At 41.2% G+C, this 22,682-nt stretch overlaps 1 protein-coding gene across 1 annotated transcript in view; it reads right to left on the reverse strand.

Annotated features, from left to right (window-relative positions):
- TBC1D19 (TBC1 domain family member 19) overlaps nucleotides 1–22,682 on the reverse strand; it is a 2,958,314-nt gene that overhangs the window by 1,151,619 nt on the left and 1,784,013 nt on the right. The window contains exon 13 of the mRNA XM_044062152.1: nucleotides 5,162–5,224. Within this exon, the coding sequence (XP_043918087.1) occupies nucleotides 5,162–5,224 (63 nt within the window). The remainder of the gene's footprint in view (nucleotides 1–5,161; nucleotides 5,225–22,682) is intronic.

Below are 22,682 nucleotides of genomic sequence, written 5' to 3' on the forward strand. Positions count from 1 at the left end.
CTTTGTAACCATATCTCTTAATTTTACTCACTAGCTATATCTTTTGACCATATTTCCATCTTCCATAACTTCTACTGAATAATTTCCACTACCCATTCCTTAAATTCCTCTCTTTTTGACAGGTAAGTGGGAAGGCACCAGTATCTCTCTTTTACTTCACTATTCTGCATTTTATCTTAGTTTTTACTACTACATATCTGAAATAGTAATTAAATGAATGCCAAAGCTTTCAGTTAAATGCAAACATTCCTATGAAATACAATTTCTAGCTAGTCCAGCCCAGTTATTACACCTGGAGAACAATATGCAAATTCTGTCAAGAATTCCTACTGCTAAATGCACACATTCCATACCAAAGATTTTCATAATTTCTTTTCAGAAATCTTCCCTCTTTTATAATATTTTCCCTGCTAGGTCCCCCTGATATATCCTCACTATTACAAATCAAGTTCAAGTCCCCACCTAAAAGTAATATTCCCTGCTAAAAACTGATTATTTCTCCCCAAATTTTCTTCAGCTCCAAAAAAACTTGAAACATAACAGCAGTTTTTGGTGGAAGAAAAATACACACCAGTATAATCATCTTCCCTTACCAATAGGCCATTACTATCACAATCTACCATTAGTCTTGTTTTTCCTCTTCTATCACTATTGGAGCCCTCTAGCAATTGGTATAATTACTTCCTTTTTCCTTTGTCCCTAATAGTCTACTGAACATCCATCATGAAATACTTTCTTTATTAAATTCACATACTCATTTCTTTCCAAATGTGTCTCCTGCAGTATTGCTATTTGCACTCTGCATTTCTGAATATAATTCAATACTCTTTCCTTTTTGGCTATATCTGTAAATGCAGTTACATTTCAAGACAATACGGGTAAGCATAGACATTATGATTAAAAGCTATTGTTCCCACCAATTATAGATGAGTTTCTGAATGTGTACATCCAATGTTTCTTTTTCAACACACTAATGTTTGACAGGCTGATCTCTTATACAGCTGCCATTTGAACCTATGTCACATTTTTCAAGACATTTTGTTTTAATTAAAACCCTCTAACAAAAAAATGAAATACATTCTCAAAACATCCCCATCCTGTATTAATTCATAACAAACACACATAACTATGTACGCCTTCAAAAAATGTAAGTTTAACCCTCAAGTTAGGAGCAACTGCCACAAATCAACAGCTGCACCCACAGGCAGTACCTAACCTAAAAATAAGGTAACCTATGCTACAGGGCAAACTTGTGATCCCACTTACACTGACTGCTGTCTGTTCTTTTCTTATCTATGTCCCCCTCCCAGATTGAAAAACAGCTTGATATTTTCAGAAAACATTAACTTCTAGCCCTATGTAAAAAGTGCACAGGCTATCTTTAACACTTTCAACTGCACTGTCCTATTAAATGGATTAAACTCTTATTCATTTCCTATAATTTCAAACATTATTTTTCACTGAACTGCTTACCACTGAACCTTTAAATTTTGCATTTCCCTCAGCAAAGAATGATCAGAACTCTCAAGATTAATTTCCTGCATCTGCAGACAGCTTGTCACCATGGAAAAGTAATCAGTAATAAATCTTTGTAAATTTCACTCTCAAAAAAATGTAGTTGACTTCAGCTGCATACTTAATGACTACCACTGAACACTTGGTAATGAAAAAGAACTAATATATTTGCAGATGTAAGAAACTTAGCATTTTCATAGCTTTAATTATTTTTCCTTATTTTAAAGCCTACTTGTTAACAAAAAAAAAAGGGAAAATTATGTACTTGCCATAACACAAGACCTGCATTGTCTGTTTCCATCCTTTCCTCAATGGATGGATCCTGGATTTGATTTCTATCAGGCTATGGCCACTTCCAAGCTGTGGATCTGGTGCCCAGTCTCATCCTACTACCCATAACCCATGTGAATAGAGTGAATTACCTCAGACTGAGTGTGCCTGCCCAAGAAGGCATTATTAATTATACAATATAGTTGTAAGCAACCTAACTGAGAAGCTGGCTTGGACAGTGGTAACCCGCATAAGGAAAGAGAGGCAGAAAAGGACAGGACCTTCAGAAGCCACAGCCAGGTCAGCTAGAGCAATCTCAGAATGAAATGATATTGTAGGCAGACTATACTGCCAAAAAAGACAAAATAAGGAGTGGGAGGGTAGTGGAGGACAGGACGGAAATCATTATGGTGAGTACATAACTTTCATATCTAATGTTGTCTTTTCCTCAGCTACTTTTATACTTCGGCTGCCTCATGAAAGAATATTCTGGAGCACAGCTGAACCAAGGGAGGCCCTAGATCTGAACTGCATATTGAATATGCAATGTGAGATGAAGGTAAAAACCTGTGACCAAATACCTGCAGCACCTATGTCATCAAATGGAACATTTAAGAAAAAGGGTGTAAATGAAGCCACAGATCTAGTAGAATGAGCTTAGGGACTAGAAGGATGATGTCTTGGTAAACAAAGGAAATGCACTCAGTCAACCATCGTGGAAGAGTGACTTTGAACACAGTTTTTCCTAATTTAGCACTGGAGAAGGACTCAGATAACTAGTCAGATTTTTCTAAGGGCTTTGCCCCGTGCAGGTAAGAATATAACTGTCGAAGAACATCCAGTAAATGTAGAGTATATTCATCCTTGTTTGAGAAATTTGGGGAAAATCTGTAAGATTTATGGATTAATTAATGGATGACTGTGAAGCAACTCTGAGAAGAAAAGAGGGATTCATTCTCAGAGACAGTTTGTCCTTATGAAAAATTAAATATGGAGCATTTTAGGATAAGGCATGTAGCTCAGAAATTCACTTGGCAGAAGTGATAACCACCCACCAGGAATAATGCCTTCCAGGATAAAATCTATAAAGCAACTTTTACAACAGGTTTGAATAGAGGACCAGTCAGCACCTGCAAAACAATGGTAATATTCCATAGAGGGAACTCAATATCTAATAGGAGGCCAGAGTAAAAAAGTACCTCAAAGAAAAGCTTTGAAAAATCTAAGGGTTGCTGTGTGTGTGTGTGATTTTCCCCTATGTGGAATGAGGAAACTGCAGCTAAGTGGACTTTAGTAGTGGAATTGTTGGCACCACCTTGAAAAAGATGTGCAAGGATGCTCAAGACAGGTGGAAGAGGAGCTAAAAAAGGATCAGTATTTTTCTCCACAGACAAAACAAAAACCTCTTCCGTTTACTTCTATAAACCTTCTGATGGAAGGTTTCTGAGAGGAATACAAAATGTGGACAACTAGAGGATGACGATCTGGATGGTCAAATCATCATTGGAATAGGAGAAAACATGTAGTCAGCTTGAGGGATTAAATGTTCAGGTGAGGCGGTCCTGATGGGTGAGAAGGTAATCTGGGTCTGGGCCCCAAGACTGGTGAATTAGATGAGGCCACAGGAAGGGAAACCACACTTGTTGAGGCCAGTAAGGAGCTACTAGGATTATTGTGACCTCCATCTCTGATGCTTTCTGTAAGAACATTGGAATCAGTAGCACCAGGGGAAAGGCATAAAGGAGACCTGGGGGCCAAGGATGTGTTAAGTGCATCCTGTGGTTAACTACCCCTTGAGTAGAATTAGAGCAAAAAATTTGATGCATTTGGTGTTGTGGAGAAAGGCAAAGAAATCGCAACAAGGTCATCTCCAGTGGCTTAAAATCCACTCCTTTACTGATGAGTTGAGGGACCACTCATGAAGGAGTAAAATGGATTTGCTCAACTTGTCTGCCAATATGTTGAATTTCTCCAGGATATACATTGCAATTAGAAACCGGCGAGAAGATATTGCCCATTGCCACTCTCTCATGGTCTCTCAACATAAGGGATAACATCTGGTTCCTCCCTGTTTGTTGCTGTACCAGATGACTGCCATGTGGTTTGTCTGGATGGAAATCACACCTAAGGGGAGAGAGTCCTGAAAAATCTGCAATGTTAAGAGGATTGCTCTAACCTCCAAAATACTGCCATGAAGACTGGCCTCTGTCTGAAACCATGTACCTTGGACTGCCTTTCCAAGATAATGCCCCTCACCCCAGCTGGAAAGCATCCGAGGTAACTGTGGCTTGAGGAAGGGCAGAATGAATGGGCATCCCTGCAGAACATGTGGAGACTCTAGCCACCACTGGATGTGTATCCTGCAGATGTTTGTTAGATACACTAGAAAGGATAAAGTTTGTTTCTGATTTATCACTGAACTGCTAGGGTCCAATGAAGAACATGCATGTAGAATCCTGTGATTGAAGCAGCCATGGAACCTAAATGAGGAAGGACTAGTATTGCATGTGGCTCCCCGTAGGATAAAAGTTCTAGGATTTGTTGGGGAAGAGATCAGATTCTTGAAGGGGGAAGCTTCAATATCTTAGAGATCTTGCATCCAGAGTTGCTCTGATGAACTCCAGAGATTGAAATGGTTGTAACCTGGACTTTTTTAAATTCACTGTGATGCCTAAGTCTATGCAGAGTTACAGCAAGGTGTCCCCGGCTTGAATTAGCTGATTTCTGATAGCAGCAGCAATGAGACAGTCATCCAGGTATGAGAGTTTTTGGAAACTCTAAAATCATAGATGAGCTGCTACCACTGCCATACAGTTGGTAAAAACCCAGAAGGGCTGTGGTGAGTCCAAAGGGCAGTAATATGAACTTGAAATGACTGGCTCCTAGCTGGAAATGAAGATACTTATTGAGTGCCTATCTTTATGTGGCAGTAAGCATCCTGAAGATCTAAAGCACATCCAATCATTTTCTTGGGCAAGAGAAGAATGGACTGAAGCGTGACTATACAGAATTTTGTTTGTTTTACAAATTTGTTTAATTGGCTTAGGTCCAGTATTGGCCTTAGGTCCCAATTATTCTTTGGCACTAAAAAGAATCCTGAGTAAATTCTGGATCCTTTCTTGTCTGTCTGGACCTTTTGGATATCTCAATTTCTTAGGAGTGGGTACTTCCCTTTTTGAGAATTATGTTATGAGACAACTAATTCTTAGCACCCAGTTAATGTATTTTTCAATTACATTCTTTCTTGACAAAATTCCTGCAAGCCAGCTTTCTTCAAAGCCCATATACATGAATAACCAAAAGGCCTGTTATTCAATGAGTTTTTGTCCTAGGATTTAATATGTTCTCAAACCAAATAATGAAAACACATACTAACCTGATACAGATAATCTTCAAAAACAAAGTAGTAGTCATCATTACTTGCAGTCAGCTTCACATCCTTTGAAATAAAACAAAAACAAATTACAATAAAAATTACAGTATGCATTACTGAATATGTCAAATGTGAATGAATCCTTGTTTTACTTTTTAAATAATGCTAAGTAACAAAGTCAAATGATATTTAATGTCTAAAACAAGCACCTAATTAATAACTATAGATGAAGTTGTATTAGACTTGCTTATAGATTAACAACTTCAGTTTACAGAATCCTACAGCTCTCACTTTCATATACAGGACTTTTTACTTCAAGCATTTTTTTTACTAGCAGAACATGCTGGAACTGCATCTTCCACTTCAGTGTCAAATATATTAGGCAGTTTGTCTGTATTTCTTGATTTCAATTACACCTCGTTACATGGCACTACTGAAAAAGGAAACAAAATGAGTACTTGGACATGACCTATTTAAAAGCACGGTGGGCATTTTTATGTCTTATGTACTTACACAGCAGAAAAAGATTAAGAATAGCAATTTTCCATTAATACAGACATTGTTAATGAGATGCGCATTCTAGTACCTTGCTAGCCATGGCAGGTAATTAAATATGGCTAACAGAACACCTTCATTCATTTTAGTGGAGTACAACTTGTCCTCTTCCATGCTACATGTTATGCTGTTGTATACCCCGTAGACTGATATGACAGAGAATAAAGCACTAGAATTCAGAAAAGAAGGCCTTTTCAAATACAGCCAGTTATTAATATAATTCAAAGAGTCAGAAACATAACTTTAATGATTTATATTTCATTCATTTATCTGGCAGCAATAAAGTCCACTTGTGCTACATAAAAGTATGTAACATTTTTTTTAAACAAATAAAATTAATTTATAGCAATGACTCCAGCCTTATCTGCCTATACTAAAGTATGATACCCTCTCTACTGCTACAGATTAGCTTCCCCATAAAGCTTACAGGCTGACTAGGCAGACAGAGAGACTAATAAATTCCATAATGACTGCTAACAGATCTTGACGTGACTTTTCTTCCACGAAGACATGTCTCTCATTCTGTTTTAGGAAACAGTAAAGACAATTACAAATCAACAAAGCTAGTACTATACCACTAGCAGAGCAAATACAAAGGTTGTATTTTCTTTCATGTGTTTAACTGTGTGGATGTATGAAGGATATTCTTGAAATACAGAGTCCTTTTAAAAGAGGACTCCTCCTCTTTTACATCCCTAATACACCCTGAGTAAATGTAGTCCTTGTTCAGAATATGAAGAAAATGATCAGTTTGCTACTTTCTAAAAGATCACACAATTATTCTGAACAATGTCAAGCTTGTTATCTTGAAGGTTGAAAATATAGGGCACTTACGGAATGTCATAATTTTAATGCACAATCCCATGAAATATAGAAATACTCCAAACACACACATATTCAAAAAAAAATCAGTAAATCAATAGATTGATAAAAAAATATATAACACCAGAAACAAATACCCAACTCAAATGCATTCAAAAATGTAAAACATAATATTAAAGAGAAAACAGAACAGAAGCCTGGATTGTGACATAAATTAAGCACACTTTACATTAATAAAAGTAGAAAAAAACAACTAAGTGCATTACCTGATCAGGACTAATAAAAGGTATCCCTAAAGTTAAAACTTCTGATGAATGTGAATGTATAAACCACACAAACAAGAACTTGAGAATAAAGCCCAACTGTCCTAGCAACAAATAGAATGTCAGCCAATACAAAGACTTCCAGAATGGCTGCACACTGATCAATATCTTAACTTCAGCTCCCCTAGTGAGAAAACAGAAACTGAGAGTCAACAGCCAGTGATACTGTAATTTTGAGTAAAATTCAGTTACTTGCTATTAAAAGTACACTGCCCGGATGTCTGCAAAGAAGAAACGATGAGAGTCTTAAAAAATAATTACAAAACGTGAAGGGAAAACACTGACTGGGAAGAAATATGCAACTGTTCAGCAAAATGTAGTCCAAGCTCCAGTTTTGGTGCAAGACAAGGGTTCCAGTAATCTAGAGGAAAAATAAGTCAAATGTGCTCAGAGTTGATAAAAATAAACAACACTGAAGGAGTATATCAACTCAAATAACAAACGGGTGGAAAAATGGAAGAAGCTTTAAACAGCTATTCAGAAGAGCTGATGAAACTGCAAAAATTGAGGTTGAAATGAAGAATAGGCTCACTCAGTATGAGGCTCCTCAAGAAGACAAGTTTCAAAAAAATGGTAAAATTACAGGACAAAGCATTTAGGGAAAATCTGACATTTTCTGCTGTAGCTGAGAAACTAGAAGGAACAAACTACATTAATTTTATGAAGGCACAAATAAGCAACTGGACTGGTATTCCACAGCAGGAACTGTTAATTGAAAGGGCACACCACATGTATGCTCCAAATCTGGCCTTGAGAAAGCAGTTAAGACCTTTATTAGTACAGATACAAACCTACCAGCGGAACGAGTTGATCCTGCCAAAACTGTGGCAAAAGGGCAAAGTATTAAACACTGGAGACAGTAGAGCATTTGTGGAAATGATCATTTACTTAATGCTAGGCAGAAGGGAAAGACATTTATTACAAAAATCAGGCAATATAAAGAGGCAGGTGTGAGATTCAATGTGCTGTAGCCAGGTGTCTTCTGAATATTTTTTCTGGAGGATCAAAGTCATTTTTGATGCAGAACAGGCTAAGGAGGAAATACAAAAATTAGGGGAATAGGAAGGAAAAGGGTAACTGTAAATAAAAAAAACCCTCTCATTAGTAGTATTTATATGAAACTTTTCACAATATAAATTGCATATTTTATAGTTAAGCATTTGTAGTTATTCTTGTATGAGATAAAGTTAAGTAAACAGACCTTTTCTGTTCCTCTTCTCTTTCTTTCTTCTTTTTTTGCTATTAAGAAATGTAAGCATTACAGTGCAAAAACAGAAGAAAAGCCATTCAAAAGCATGTTTAAATTAAGACATAATCTTTGATTATTGAAGTGGGGGATGGGGGCAAAAGTACTCAAATCATAATATACAGTATGTAGAGCTGTTTCATTTTCTATTACTTTTGCCTAGATGAATTTCTGGATTAAGACCCTTGGCTTAATCTAACAACAAATTTTAAGTGAAAACAAGTAAATATGGGAATACCAAATATAATGATCATTTTCTGTTTTGGTAGTAAATGTTTCAGCTTGTCTATCAGGCTGCAACAGAGGACTACATCTTTCTTTTTTCTCTTAAATTTTCATGGAGGCAAGGTGATAAAGTACAGTTGTGTACCTACCATAAATGTAGATGTTCAAGTGTATTCACTGTTGCAGTCATTACACTTGGGTTATCCTGCTGGCAGGCTACCCGCAGTTGGCCTGAATTTCAAAGTCCTGGTTTGGCATCGGTTGCTGTCGCCTCTTCCCTGATGTCAGTGCGCCAGGGGTATAAAAGATGCATCCGACGCCATTTTCTTCAGTTTTTCTTGCCCCAGATGTCAGGTGCCCCCAAAAGGGTAGGCTAAAAAACATTGCTTATAAAAGCATGCACTAAAATAAACAATACCTTCATCTACAAGCAAATACACCACATAGGTTGTATAGGATAGAGAAGTACAGATAAGTCCCAGCAAAGAAAGGGGGGTGGTGGGAGGGTAACCTGGACTGCAACAGTGAATACACTCGAACATCTACATTTATGGTAGGTACACAACTGTACTATGTTCATTGTGTTTCACTGTTGCAGTCACTACACTTGGGTTAAATCCCAAAGCGGAGGTTGGGCGGCTGGGTCTAAATAGAATTAGGAGTGGCTATAAGGCCCTGCAGAACTGCAGTGGCAAAGCCTGCTCTGGATTTAGAGTAGAGAGGTAAGTGGTAGTGCTTAGTGAAAGTGTGCACTGAAGTCCAAGTTGCAGCTTCAAAATATCCTTGGTTGGTACTCCTCTGAGGAAGGCTGCTGAGGTGGCTGCTGCCCTGGTAGAATGTGGTCTAATGCCCTTAGGCACTGACTTGCCATGTTGTGAATAGCAGAAGCGAATGCAGTGTCCTATCCATTTTGAAATAGTCTGCTTTGAGATAGCCTTTCCTTGTGATCCTGCAGCATATGTCATTAAAAGTTGCTCAGTCTTTCTGAAAGCTTTAGTTTTGTCCAAGTAGAAGCATAGTTGTCTGTGTATGTCCAAAGAATGCAAAAGTCTCTCCCCTTTATTCTGTGGGTTTGGGAAAAAAGTAGGCAAATGAATGGTTTGATTAAGAGCCACACTGGACACTACCTTAGGCATAACTGTTGGGTTTGTCCTTAGAGAAACCCTGTCCGGATGGAAGATAATAAAAGGTTCCACAGCCATTAATTCCTGTAACTCTGAGACTCTTCTTGCTGAAGTTATTGCTAGGATCAGAGCTGTTTTCCATGATAAGAATTTTATCTCAGCTGTATTGGCTGGCTCAAAAGGAGCCTGTGTGAGTTTTTCCAAGACAAAATTGAGGTCCCATGCAGGTATTGGTGCTCTCCTTGGAGGTCTTATGTTTTTTGGCCCCCCTGAGGAACTGTCTAAGCAATGGATGTGAAAAAATTGGTGGGTCTGTATTGTAATGAGCTGAAATGGCAGAGGCATGGATCTTAATTGATGAGAAGGATAGGCCGTTGTCCAGCATCTCAGTTAGATATAGTAAAATCTGAGGTATATTTGGAACAAACATGTCAATTCCTTGAGCCTGGTTCCAAGCACTGAATCTCTTCCATTTTTCTGCATAAGATTTTCTGGTGCTGGGCCTCCTGGCCTCCAAAATAACATCCATAACCGCTTTATAGAGAGGTGTATTCTGAATGGTTATACTATCCGCCATGCAGCTAGATTTAGGGTTCTGAGTTGGCTGTGTAGGATCTGATTGTTTTGTTGGGTCAGTAAATGAGGAATTTGAGGCAATGTCCAGGCTGGGCCTTGGGACAAGCTCCTTAGGATTGGGTACCAGCGTTGGCGTGGCCAATCTGGGGCAATTAGAATCATTTGTGGTTTCTCTTGTCTGACCTTTAGGAGTACCTTGGGGAGGAGAGGCAGTGGAGGAAAGGCATATACTGTAAGGTTGTTCCAGCTGCATGACAAGGCATACACTTTCCATGCTTGTTTGTGATAAGTCCTTGTACAGAATCTCTGAAGTTGGCAGTTGTGAGAGGAGGCAAAAAGATCTATGTCTGGGCATCCTCATTTCCTTGTTATCATGCTGAAGATTTGTGGTTCTAGTTTCCACTCATGAGAATCCATGAGTTTTCTGCTCAGTTCGTCTGCCAGAGCATTTGTTTTTCCTGGCAGGAATTGTGCTTGCAGGTGTACTTGGTAGGTCAATGCTGTGTTCCACAAAATCATGGCTTGTCTGTAGAGGGGGTAGGAATGTGTGCCCCCCTGCTTGTTTATGTACCACATAACTGTGGTGTTGTCCATCTTTATCAGCAGCTGTCCTGGATGAAGTAGGTCCTTGAAGACTGTCAGGGCATTTTGTACAGCTAGCATCTCTTTTTGATTTATGTGAAGATGCCTTTGGCTTGGGGGCCATGTGCCCTGAATACATTTTCCTGCCATGTGGGCCCCCCAGGCATAATCTGATGCATCTGTTGTTAGTGTTTGCCTGGCTGTGGGTAAAGTGAATGGCTGTCCATTGTTGTGGTGACAGGCCTGTGCTCACCATCGAAAATCCTGTTGCAGGCAGGGAATGAGTGAAATTAATGATTCCAGGCTGTGGCAATGTTGAGTCCAAACACTTTTTAGATACCACTGTAGTTTCCTCATATGCAGTCTTGCATATGGAATTAGTAGAATGCAGGAGGCCATGTAGCCCAGAGCCTGCAGAATTTTTCTTGCAGATAACTGGGTCTTTGTTGTCATGCTTTCGAAGTAAGAAGTCAGTTGCCTTTGTTTGTCTGGCGTGAGATAAGCCATCTGGGCAGTTGTATTTGAGCTTGCACCCAGGAATATTATCTCTTGAGAGGGTACTAGTTTTGATTTCTTTTCGTTTACTGTGTACCCCAGGCAAATAAGTAATCTTTTTACAAACACCAGATACTTTAGTAGAATGTCTTTGGTCTCTGCTTGAATAAGGCAGTCGTCCAAGTAGGGATATATTTGAATTCCTCTTTGTCTGCAAAATGCAATTACTGGTGCCAGGCATTTTGTGAAGACCCTGGGCGCAGTAGATAAGCCAAAGGGCAGTGCAGAGAATTGGTAATGCATTGAGCCAGCTATGAATCTGAGGTATCTTCTGCAAGATTGTCTGATTGGGACATGCAGGTATGCCTCTTTGAGGTCCAAAGTTACAAGTCAAGCCTTTTTGCCCAGCATGGGTAAAAGCTGTTGCAGTCAACATTTTGAATTTCAAAATGTCCAGAAAAGTATTTAGAATAGACAGGTCCAGAATTGGTCTCCATGCTTTGTCCTTTCTTGGTACTAAGAAAAGTCTTGAATAAAATCCTTGTCACTGCTCTTGTTGTGGCACTGGCTGAATAGCCCTCATGTCCATGAGGGATGAAACTTGTTTTTGTGCCTCTGCCCATTGATTGTGTGGCAGGTCTGGCATACTTTTTGCCTTTGGAAGGGTGTGAAAGTGGAACCTGTAGCCCTGAGAGACTATATTTATGACCCATGTGTCCTGGGTGATCATGTGCCAATTTTGTGAAAAAAGTGCTAGCTTTCCCCCTAAGGGTGCTGCCAAAAGATAAATGCTTGGCATTGGCAGAGGGAAGTCATTGGGACTGTTTCCGATATGGCTGTGATTTGTCTTGTCCGCTTTTGGAGGTAGATGCACCCCATTGTTTGGGCCTGTATGAGCCCTGGGGCTGTTGTCTGCTTCTAGGGCATCTGTATCCGCCTCTTTGTGGCCTGTCTGATATGGGAAAGGACCAGTTCTTAGAAGGCCAGTTCCTGCTAAATCTGGGTGGCTGTACCTGTAAGAAATCCTTCACTGTCTGCATAGATTTAGCTTTATCCTCCATTTTCTTCAACACCTCTTCTGTCTTAACACCAAACAAAGTATCATGCTGTAATGGACATCCAATAATTTTGCTTTAACATGATCAGGCAGAGTCTGTTCCTTTAACCAAGCATGCCTTCTAATAACAGAACCTGTTACAGCGGCCCTGCAAGAGGCCTCCAGTAAATCATAACCACATCACAAAGTATGTTTTCCCACTTGTTCAGCTGCATGCAATAAATCCTGCAATTCCTTGTTCTCAGAGCATTCATAATTTGTCAACATTTTCTGTTTTAACAGAGACATTAAGTATTGCTGATATTTAGGCATATGAAACTGATAATTTAAAGCCCTTACAGCCAAGTTAGCAGAAGTGTAAACTTTTTCCCCCATCTGTCCATTGCCCTAGAATCTCTATCTGAGGGGACAGGGTTTTTTGCAGTAGCAGCCTTAACCCCTTTGGGACCCTGAGAAATAGTTTCTGGGTCAGCAGCAGGGTTTTTATATAGAAATTTATGAGAATCTGGAACCCTGTAGTATCTGCCTGGCTTAACAGGTGCAGGAGGTAAAGAGTCGGGAGAAAGGCTGGACTCTGAAAATACATCATCTACAATGTCTAGAACAGGTGGAATAGCAAAAGGTCTGTGCTGAGGTAGTAGAAGAAAGTCTCTGAGCCTTTTCTTAGAATCTGAATAATCTTGGCTCTCCCAGTGGAAATGCTCCCTCATGGTATGCAGGGTTTCCCCAAATGAGTAATCCTCAGGAGGAGAAGCTGAAGGAATAGATTCTTCAGCATCAGAATCCTCATAGGGAGGAATAGAGTATCCCTGTTCTGAAGAGGAGTCAGAGGAAATGGAAAAGTACAGTTTTGTACCTACCAGAAATGTAGATGTTCGAGTGTTCACACTGCTGCAGTCATTACACTTGGGTTAACCTGCCATCAGGCGGTCCCGCAGTCGGCCAGAGTTCCAAAGTCTTCATCCGGCATCGGTTGCTGTCGCTTCTTCCCTGACGTCAGTGCGCCAGGGGTATATAAGATGCATCTGACGCCATTTTCTTCAGTTTTTCTTGCCCCAGATGTCAGGTGTCCCCAAGTAGGTAGGCTATACATATTGCTAATAAAACATATATAAAAAATAAAAACTATACCTTCAGTTACAAGCAAATACACCACAAAGGTTGTATAGGATAGAAAGGTATTAAGTCCAGCTAGGACAGAGGGGATGGAGGGAGGGTAACCTGGACTGCAGCAGTGTGAACACTCGAACATCTACATTTATGGTATGTACAAAACTGTACTATGTTCATCGTGTTACAGTGCTGCAGTCATTACACTTGGGTAGAATCCCAAAGCTAAGGCTGGGTGGCTGGTCTATAAAGAGTTAGTATTGGCTATGAGGCCCTGCAGAACTGCAGTGGCAAATCCTGCTCTGGATTTAGAGTAAAGAGGTACGTGGTAATGTTTGGTAAAGGTGTGCACGGAACTCCGGTTGCAGCTTCCAAAATTTCCTTGGTTTGTACTCCTCAGAGAAAGGCTGTTGAAGTGGCCGTTGCTCTGGTAGAATGTGGCCTAATGTTATTAGGGACTGATTTTCCATGCTGTGTGTAGCAGTAATGAATACAGTGTCCTATCCATTTGGAAATAGTCTGCTTTGAGAAGCCTTGCCCTGTGATCCTGCAGCATATGCTACAAACAGTTGCTCAGTCTTCCTGAAAGCTTTTGTTTTGTCCAAGTAGAAGCATAGCTGCCTGTGTATGTCCAAAGAGTGCAGAAGTTTCTCCCCTTTATTTTGGGGGTTTGGATAAAAAGTAGGCAAATGGATGGTTTGAGCCACACTGGATACCACCTTTGGCATAAAGGTAGGGTTTGTCCTTAAAGAAAACCTGTCCTGATGAAAAATTATAAAAGGTTCCACTGCCATTAATGCCTGTAGCTCTGAGACTCTTTGTGCTGAAGTTACTGCCAGGAGCAGAGCTGTTTTCCATGATAAAAATTTTAGATCGGCTGTATTGGCTGGCTCATAAGGTGGCAAGGTCAGTTTTTCCAAAACAAAATTGAGGTCCCAAGTTGGTGTTGGTGCTCTCCAGGGCGGTCTTATGTTTTTAGCCCCTCTGAGGTACTGCTTTAGTAAGGGATGAGAGAATAAAGGAGGATCCATGTTGTAATGTGCTGAAATGGCAGCGGCATGGATTTTAGTTGATGAGAAGGATAGGCCTTTGTCCAGCATCTCAGTTAAGTATTGTAAAATCTGAGGAATGTTTGGGACAAGAGGGTCAAGGCTTTGAGCCTGGTTCCAGGCACATAATCTCTTCCATTTTTTCTGAGTAAGATTTCCTGGTGCTAGGGCTTCCGGCCTCCAAAATGACATCCATAACAGCTTTAGAGAGAGGTGTTGCCCGTTTGACTAATGAATCTGCCATGCAGCCAGGTTTAGGGTTTTGAGCTGACCGTGCAGGATCTGATTGTTTTGTTGAGTCAGAAAGTGTGAAATTTGAGGCAAAATCCATGGTGGGCCTTGAGCTAAGTTCTTTAAGATTGGGTACCAGTGCTGGCGTGGCCAGTCTGGAGCAATCAGGATCATCTGTGGTTTTTCTTGTCTGGCTTTTAGGAGTACCTTTGAAAGGAGAGGCAGTGGTGGGAAGGTATAAACTTTTAGGCTTTTCCAGCTGAACGAAAGAACATCCACTTTCCATGCTTGTGTGTGGTAGGTCCTTGTGCAGAATTTTTGTAGTTGGCAATTCATTGGGGAGGCAAAAAGATCTATGTCTGGGCACCCCCATTTTTGCGTTACCATGCTGAAGATTTCTGGATTCAATTTCCATTCGTGAGGGTCCATGATATTTCTGCTTAGATCGTCTGCCAGAGTATTTTTCTTTCCTGGCAGGAATTGTGCTTGTAGATGAACTTGATAAGTTAAAGCTGTGCTCCACAAGGTCATGGCTTGCCTGCATAGGGGATAAGAATGAGTGCCCCCTTGCCTGTTTATTTACCACATTACTGTGGTGTTGTCTGTCTTTAATAATAATTGTCCTGGATGCAGAAGGTCCTTGAAAGCTGTTAGGGCATTTTGAACAGCCAACATCTCTTTTTGATTGATGTGAAGATGCATTTGGCCTGTGGTCCACTTGCCCTGAATACATTTTCCTGCCATGTGTGCTCCCCAGGCGTAATCCGAAGCATCTGTTGTTAGAGTCTGCCTGGTTGTGGGTAGAGTGAAAGGCTACCGTTGCTGAGGTGACATGCCTGTGCCCACCATCGAAACTCCTGTTGTAGGCAGGGAATTATTGGTATTACTGCTTCTCAACTGTGAAAGTGTGGAGTCCAAACACTTTTTAGGTACCATTGTAATTTCCTCATATGCAGTCTTGCATATGGAATTGGTAGTATGCAGGATGCCATGAATCCCAGGGCCTGCAGAATTTTTCTTGCAGGGAGATGGGACTTTTTTGCCAGTAATTGAAAATATTGAGTCAGTTGTCCTTGTTTGTCTGGCGTGAGATAAGCCATCTGGGCCATTGTATTCAAGCTGGCACCCAGGAATATTATCCGTTGTGAGGGCACTAGTTTTGACATCTTTTCGTTTGCTGTGTATCCTAGAGAAATTAGCAACCTTTTTACAAATGCCAGATGCTTTAGAAGAATGTCCTTTCGCTCTGCTTGAATGAGGCAGTCGTCCAGGTATGGATATATTTGAATTCCTTTTTGTGGGAAAAATGCAATTACTGGTGTCAGGCACTTTGTAAAGACCCTGGGTGCAGTAGATAAGCCAAAGGGCAGTGCAGAGAATTGGTAGTGCATTGTACCAGCTTTGAATATGAGGTATCTTCTGCAATCTTGTCTGATAGGGACATGCAGATATGCCTCTTTGAGGTCCAAAGTAACAAGCCAAGCCTTCTTGCCCAGCATGGGAAGAAGCTGCTGTAGTGTCAACATTTTGAATTTCGGAACGTCCAGGTAAGTATTTAGAGTTGAAAGGTCTAGTATGGGTCTCCAGGCTTTGTCTTTTCTGGGGACCAGGAAGAGTCTTGAGTAAAAACCTTGTCCTTGTTCCTGCTGTGGTACTTTTTGAATAGCTCTCATGTCCATGAGGGCTGAAATTTGTTTTTGAGCCTCTGCCCATTGATTTTGTGGCAGGTTTGGCATTCCTTTTAGCCTTGGTAAAATGTGAAAGTGGAACTTGTAACCTTGAGACACAATATTCAGAACCCATTTGTCTTGGGTGATAGTTTGCCAATTTTGTGAGAAAAGTGCTAGTTTCCCCCCTAAGGGGCTGCCAAAAGGGAATTGATTAGCATACGAAGGGGGAAGTCATTGGGACTGTTTCCTGTAAGGTTTAGACTTTTCCTCCCCTCCTTTTGGGGTCGAGGTACCCCACTGTCGTCTGTTAGAGCCTTGGGGTTGAGATCTGCCTCTTGGGCATCTGTATCTGCCTCTCTGTGGCCTGTCTGACACTGGAAAGGACCAATTCTTTGTAGGCCAATTTCTGCTAAATCGAGGTGGCTGTACCTGTAAGAAATCTTTTGACTGTTTGCATAGATTTAGCTTTATCCTCCATTTTCTTTAACACCTCTTCTGCCTTAACACCAAACAAGGTATTATGCTGTAAAGGAGCATCCAGTAATTTAGCCTTAACATGATCAGGTAAACTCTGTTCTTTTAACCAAGCATGTCTTCGAATCACAGAACCTGTAACTGCGGCTCTGCAAGAGGCCTCTTAAGAATCAAAACCACATTGCAGAGTATGTTTTCCCACCTGTTCAACTGCATGCAATAAATCCTGCATTTCTTTATAGTCAGGAGCATCTGAGCTTGCAAGCATTTTCTGTTTTAACTGAGCCATTAAATATTGTTGGTACTTAAGCATGTGAAACTGGCAATTTAAAGCCCTTACTGCTAAAGTTGCAGAAGTGTAAACTTTCTTCCCCCATCTATCCAATGCTCTAGAATCTCTGTCAGAGGGGACTGGATTTTTTGCAATGGAAGCCTTAACCCCTTTGGGACCCTGGTAAATCGTTTGTGGGTCAGCAGAAGGGTTATTATAAAGAAACTTGTGAGAGTCAGGGACTCTATAATACCTATTTGGCTTGGCTGGTGCAGGGGACAAAGAATCAGTTGATAAGCTGGATTCAGAGAATACATCATCTACAATATCTAACACAGGTGGAATAGCCAGGGGCTTGTGCTGAGGCAATAAAAGGAAGTCCCTGAGCCTTTTCTTGGATTCTGAATAATCCTGACTTTCCTAATGGAAATGCTCCCTCATGGTATGTAAAGTTTCCCCAAAAGAGTAATCCTCAGGAGGAGAGGCTGAAGGGATAGATTCTTCAGCATCAGATTCCTCATACGGGGGTAGAGAGTATCCCTGGTCTGAAGAGGAATCAGAGGAAATGGAGACCTGATCAGAGGAATCATAGTCTGTATCCTGCCTAGGCCTTTTCTCAGGAGGGGGATGGGAACCCCTGATTAAAGTAATGAGGTCTTCGGCCATTTTGAGCATCTGTTTCTTAGGCATGGAGGACTGTCCAGGAGAATGCTGTACTTGCTTCTTTGTCTTTAATGGTGTTTTTGTCTTGGCTGTTGCTTTAATGGTAAGCTGTGAAGGTCTGAAAACACCCTCAGAAGCCGATGTCTGCTCAGTGGCTCCAGACCCATCTGAGGGATTAGATTCCACAGGCCCAATACCTTGAGTTTCCAGAGGCCTAGTTGTCTCCACGTGGGAGTTGGAGGTGGCCTGTGGCTCTGAGGTAGCGGGTGTCAGGGGCTGCGAAAGCGCCTCACTAAAAACCGGCGGACCGGCGACTGGCCTAGAAGAGGCTTCATCGTCATCGGTTTTGGACCTCGGATGCCTGTCTTTATCCTTGTCTTTGCGTTCTTTAAGAATTGCGGTCGTCTGTTGTTCCAATGGCATTGTATAATTGAACCTTCAGCTAAAGTCGTGCAAAGCAAAATCAAAACGTCGTTTTATAGTGCGTTTGTTAAATCTAGCACAAAACCAACAACTAGCGACATCGTGATCAGGGCCTAGGCATGGAATACAGTAAGAGTGGAAGTCCTTATGAGGTATTTGCTTCCCACAAGAAATACAATTATTAACTTTTTCTGACATCGGTCTGAGGCAATAAAAAAGTTTCCCCAATGGGGTACTTAGCTTTATTGAAGACTTTGGATCTGAAATTCGACTTCGAAAATCTCAGGAGTCGGCCGACCGGCACTTGTGAACTGCTTTTGCTTCGGGCACCGCGTGGCAAGAAAGACTGAAGAAAAGGGTGTTGGACGCATCTTATATACCCCTGGCGCACTGACGTCAGGGAAGAAGCGACAGCAACTGACGCCGGACCAAGACTTTGGAACTCTGGTCGACTACGGGACCGCCGGACAGCAGGATAACCCAAGTGTAATGACTGCAGCAGTGTAACACGATGAACATCCTGATCAGAGGAATCATATTCAGTATCTTGCCTAGGCCTCTTATCAGGAGGGGGATGGGAACCCCTGATCAAAGTAATTAGGTTTTCGGCCATTTTGAGCATCTGTTTCTTAGGCATGGAAGTCTGTCCTGGAGAATGCTGTACTTGTTTCCTTGTCTTTAAAACTGTTTTAGTCTTTGTTTTGGATGATGAAGTTGGCTTGATATAAAGCTGTGTAGGTCTGAAAACACCCTCAGAAGCCGATGCCTGCTCAGCGGCTCCGGACCCATCTGAGGGATTAGTTTCCGAAGGCCCAATACCTTGAGTATCCAGAGGCCTAGTTGGCTCCAAGTCGGAGGCGGCCTATGGCTCTGAGGTAGCGGGTGTCAGGGGCTGCAAAAGCACCTCACTGAGAACCAGCGAACCGGCCTAGAAGAGGTTTCGTCATCGGTTTTGGACCTCGGATGCCTGTCCTTTTCTTTTTCCTTGCACTTTTTATGAATTCTGGTTGTCGGTTGTTCTGACAGCATTATATAGTTAAACCTTCAGCCAAAGTAATGAAAATCAAAATCGTACCAACGCTTAATAGTGCGTTTGTTAAATCTAGCGCAAAACCGACAACTAGCAAAGTCGTGGTCAGGGCCTAGGCAAGGAATACAATAAGAATGAAAATCCTTATGAGGTATTTGCTTCCCACAAGAAATACAATTGTTAACTTTTTCTGACATCGGTCTGGAGCAAGAAAAAAGTTTCCCCAATGGGGTACTTAGCTTTATAGAAGACTTCAGATCTGAAATTCAATTTCGGAAATCTCAGGAGTCGGCCGACCGGCACTTGCGAACTGCTTTTGCTTTGGTTACCGCGCGGCAAGAAAGACTGAAGAAAATGGTGTCGGCTGCATCTTTTATACCCCTGGCGCACTGATGTCAGGGAAGAGGCGACAGCAACCGACGCCAGACCAAGACTTTGGAATTCAGGCCAACTGCGGGTAGACTGCCAGCAGGATAACCCAAGTGTAATGACTGCAACAGTGAAACACGATGAACATCACGTAAATAAAAGACAGAACACTGGTTTCTTCAAGGGTAAAAGTTAATGATTTCTGAAAGTATGCAAGTAGTTTTCACATCTGGGGTAGAGAATAAAAAAGTAGAATCACAAGCAATAGCATATGTCTTAGCACAGATAACCTTGTTTTCATGTTAATTAGGGTCTGTATTAGCAGCTTTCTTTTTGGCACAAATGTTATGCTTCATTATTTGAAGATGTACATAGTTATATGTGTATGTATTAAGTTAACAGGTTATGGGGGTGTTCTGGAGTGTGTTAGTGTTTTGTTTGAGGGTTTTCATTAAAACAAGTCTTGTAAAATGTGACATAAGTTCCAATGTTGATGATAAAAAAAAACTGTATAAAGGATTAACCTGTCAAGCATTAATGTGTGCATGTATCACAAAAGCCAGAAACAGACATTTAAGAAAACTGCCATACATAATAGGTGTGAATAATGACTTCTTATAATAATGGCTACACTGTTTAGTTTATCTTGGAATGTAAAGGGCTCACAAGTATAGACAGAAAGGAAAGAATACTTAATTATATTAAGAAATGCAGAATGCAAACAGCAATGCTACAGGAGACACATTTGGAAAGAACTGAGCATGTGAATTTGATAAGCAAAGGTTTTCATAATGGATATTCTGCAAAATATCAGGGGCAGAGAAAAACAGGAGGACTTATATTAATTGCTAGAGGAGCTCCAGCAGTGATAGAAGAGGTTAAAATGAGAATAATGGCAGATTTATAGCAGTAAGGGGCTAATGGCAAGGGATGAGGATTACACTGGTATGTATTTATATTCTAACTAAACTGCTATTTTGGAGCTTAATTTTTTTTTAGGAGAATTAATCAGCTTTCAGCAGGGAGTATTACTTTTAGGTGGGGACTGCAATTTGATTTGTAACAATGAAGATGTATCTCGAGGCCTACAAGGGGAAATATAACAAAAGAGGGTAGATTTCTGAAGAATCTTATGAAAATATTTGGTAAGAAAGATATGAATTCAGTAATAGGAACTTGGAGAGAATTTACATATTATTCCCCAAGGTACAATAACTGGGCTTCCGGATACTGGCTAAGGCTCTAGCCACCCCTATAGTCCCTTTTTTAGGCAAGGTTCAAATGACAAATTCACCACCCTAACAGGTACAGGCAAGAAGAATCTGAGGGTATTGCTACTAAATGCTAGAAGTCTAAACCTCAAAATGCACTCTCTCGAGGCACTCCTTAAAATGGACATCTCTGCAGTGGCAGAGACCTGGTTCAAGCCTCCAGAGAGTACCCCTACATTACCAGGCTATAATTCATATCACACCTTTCGCCCACCTAACCTGGATCGAAACACTAAAGGCGGAGGCGTGTCCATATTCATTAAGGATATCCACACCTCCAGGCTAGTTGCTCAGCATAATGCATCCGAGATTATCCAAGTGCAACTAACTCTGGGCAAGACCGCAATCCAAATTGTAGCTTGCTACAGATCCCCCACCATGCCCCAGGATTCCCACTCCTCATTTCTTAATACACTGGAAAATATTAGGGTACAACCTAACACCCTAATAATGGGCAATTTCAACTACCCTACCATTAACTGGGAAAACTACTCATGTACCAACTCTTGTGCTCAACGTTTTCTGGAATTCATAAATTCAAATGCCATGGATCAACTTATCCACACCCCCACCAGGGGCAGCAATATCCTAGACCTGGTTATTACCAACATGGGCAACCGGTGCTCCACACCAGAGGTCAATTTCTCGTTGGTCAGATCCGACCATAAGCTAATCACCCTAGAGATCCACATCCCTACCCCATCCCCCATTAGGGAAACCACAGTAAAAAATTTCTCCAAAGCCAACTTCACGCTTCTTAAGACACAAGTGGCAAACTTCATGACACCCATGCTGACGGACAATAGAGGTATGACTGCTGAATCCTACACAAATGCACTTTACATGCACTTACATGAGTGCATGGATCATGCAATCCCTAACAGAACCAAGATGCTATCCTCCAAAAAAAGGAAGCCAGTCTGGTGTTCCCCTGCCATAAACAAACTCTACAACAGAAGAAAGAATAAATTCCCATGATTGGAGAAACTCCCTGGTCAGCCTCAGTAAGAAGCTGAGATCCCTCATAAAATCCTCCAAAGCTAGTTATGAAAACAAAATCGCCACTGACTCTAAAGACAACCACAAAGCATTCTATAGCTATGTCAAGAATCTCAATGGCAACACTCAGATCTGCTCTGAGTTACAGCACAATGGCACTAAATATACAGAACCAATGGATATTGCCAACATCCTGGCAGATAGGTTCAGTGCTAACTTTACCCCTCTGTCATCCCCTAAAGGGCCCATCTCTATACCAGAAGAATGCAGAGTTCCTGTAATCACGGCTGCACAGGTAAAAAACACACTATCCAAAGCCAAGAACACAGCATCCATGGGACCTGACGACATCCCAGGCTGTGTTCTACATGAACTACAGAACAAACTGGCACCCCACCTAAGTACCATGTTCAATCATAGCCTCACCTCAGGCTATGTGCCCACTGAATGGTGCACAATTACAGTTATCCCACTCCACAAAGGGGTAGCAACCACAGACCCCGGAAACTACTGCCCCATTAGCCTAACAAACCTGGTCTGCAAGGCTATGGAGCGTTTCATCATGGAACTTATAAACAATGACATTGGTAATCTCCAAACTCAGGACCCCACCCAGTTCGGGTTTGTAAAAGGCAGATCATGTCTCCTAAACCTGACAGACTTCTTTGAAGCAGTCACCAAAGCCGTAGATGAGGGTAAGGTGGTTCACACAGCCTATCTAGATCTCGCCAAGGCTTTTGACACCATCCCCCACTCTGGAATTATAGATAAACTCACTAAACTAGGTATAAATCCCTATGTCACAAGATGGGTTGCCAACTGGCTCACTGACAGAACCCACACTGTGAAAGTAGCAGACTCCAAATCCAGCTTCAGACCAGTAACAAGTGGAGTACCACAGGGTTCAGTCCTGGGTCCTCTCCTGTTTGGTATCTACTTCTCTGAAGTACAGGCCAACA

Source organism: Protopterus annectens, chromosome 2.part1 (genome assembly GCF_019279795.1).
Source record: "Protopterus annectens isolate FY-2018-M chromosome 2.part1, PAN1.0, whole genome shotgun sequence".
NCBI classification, from domain to species: Eukaryota; Metazoa; Chordata; order Ceratodontiformes; family Protopteridae; genus Protopterus; species Protopterus annectens.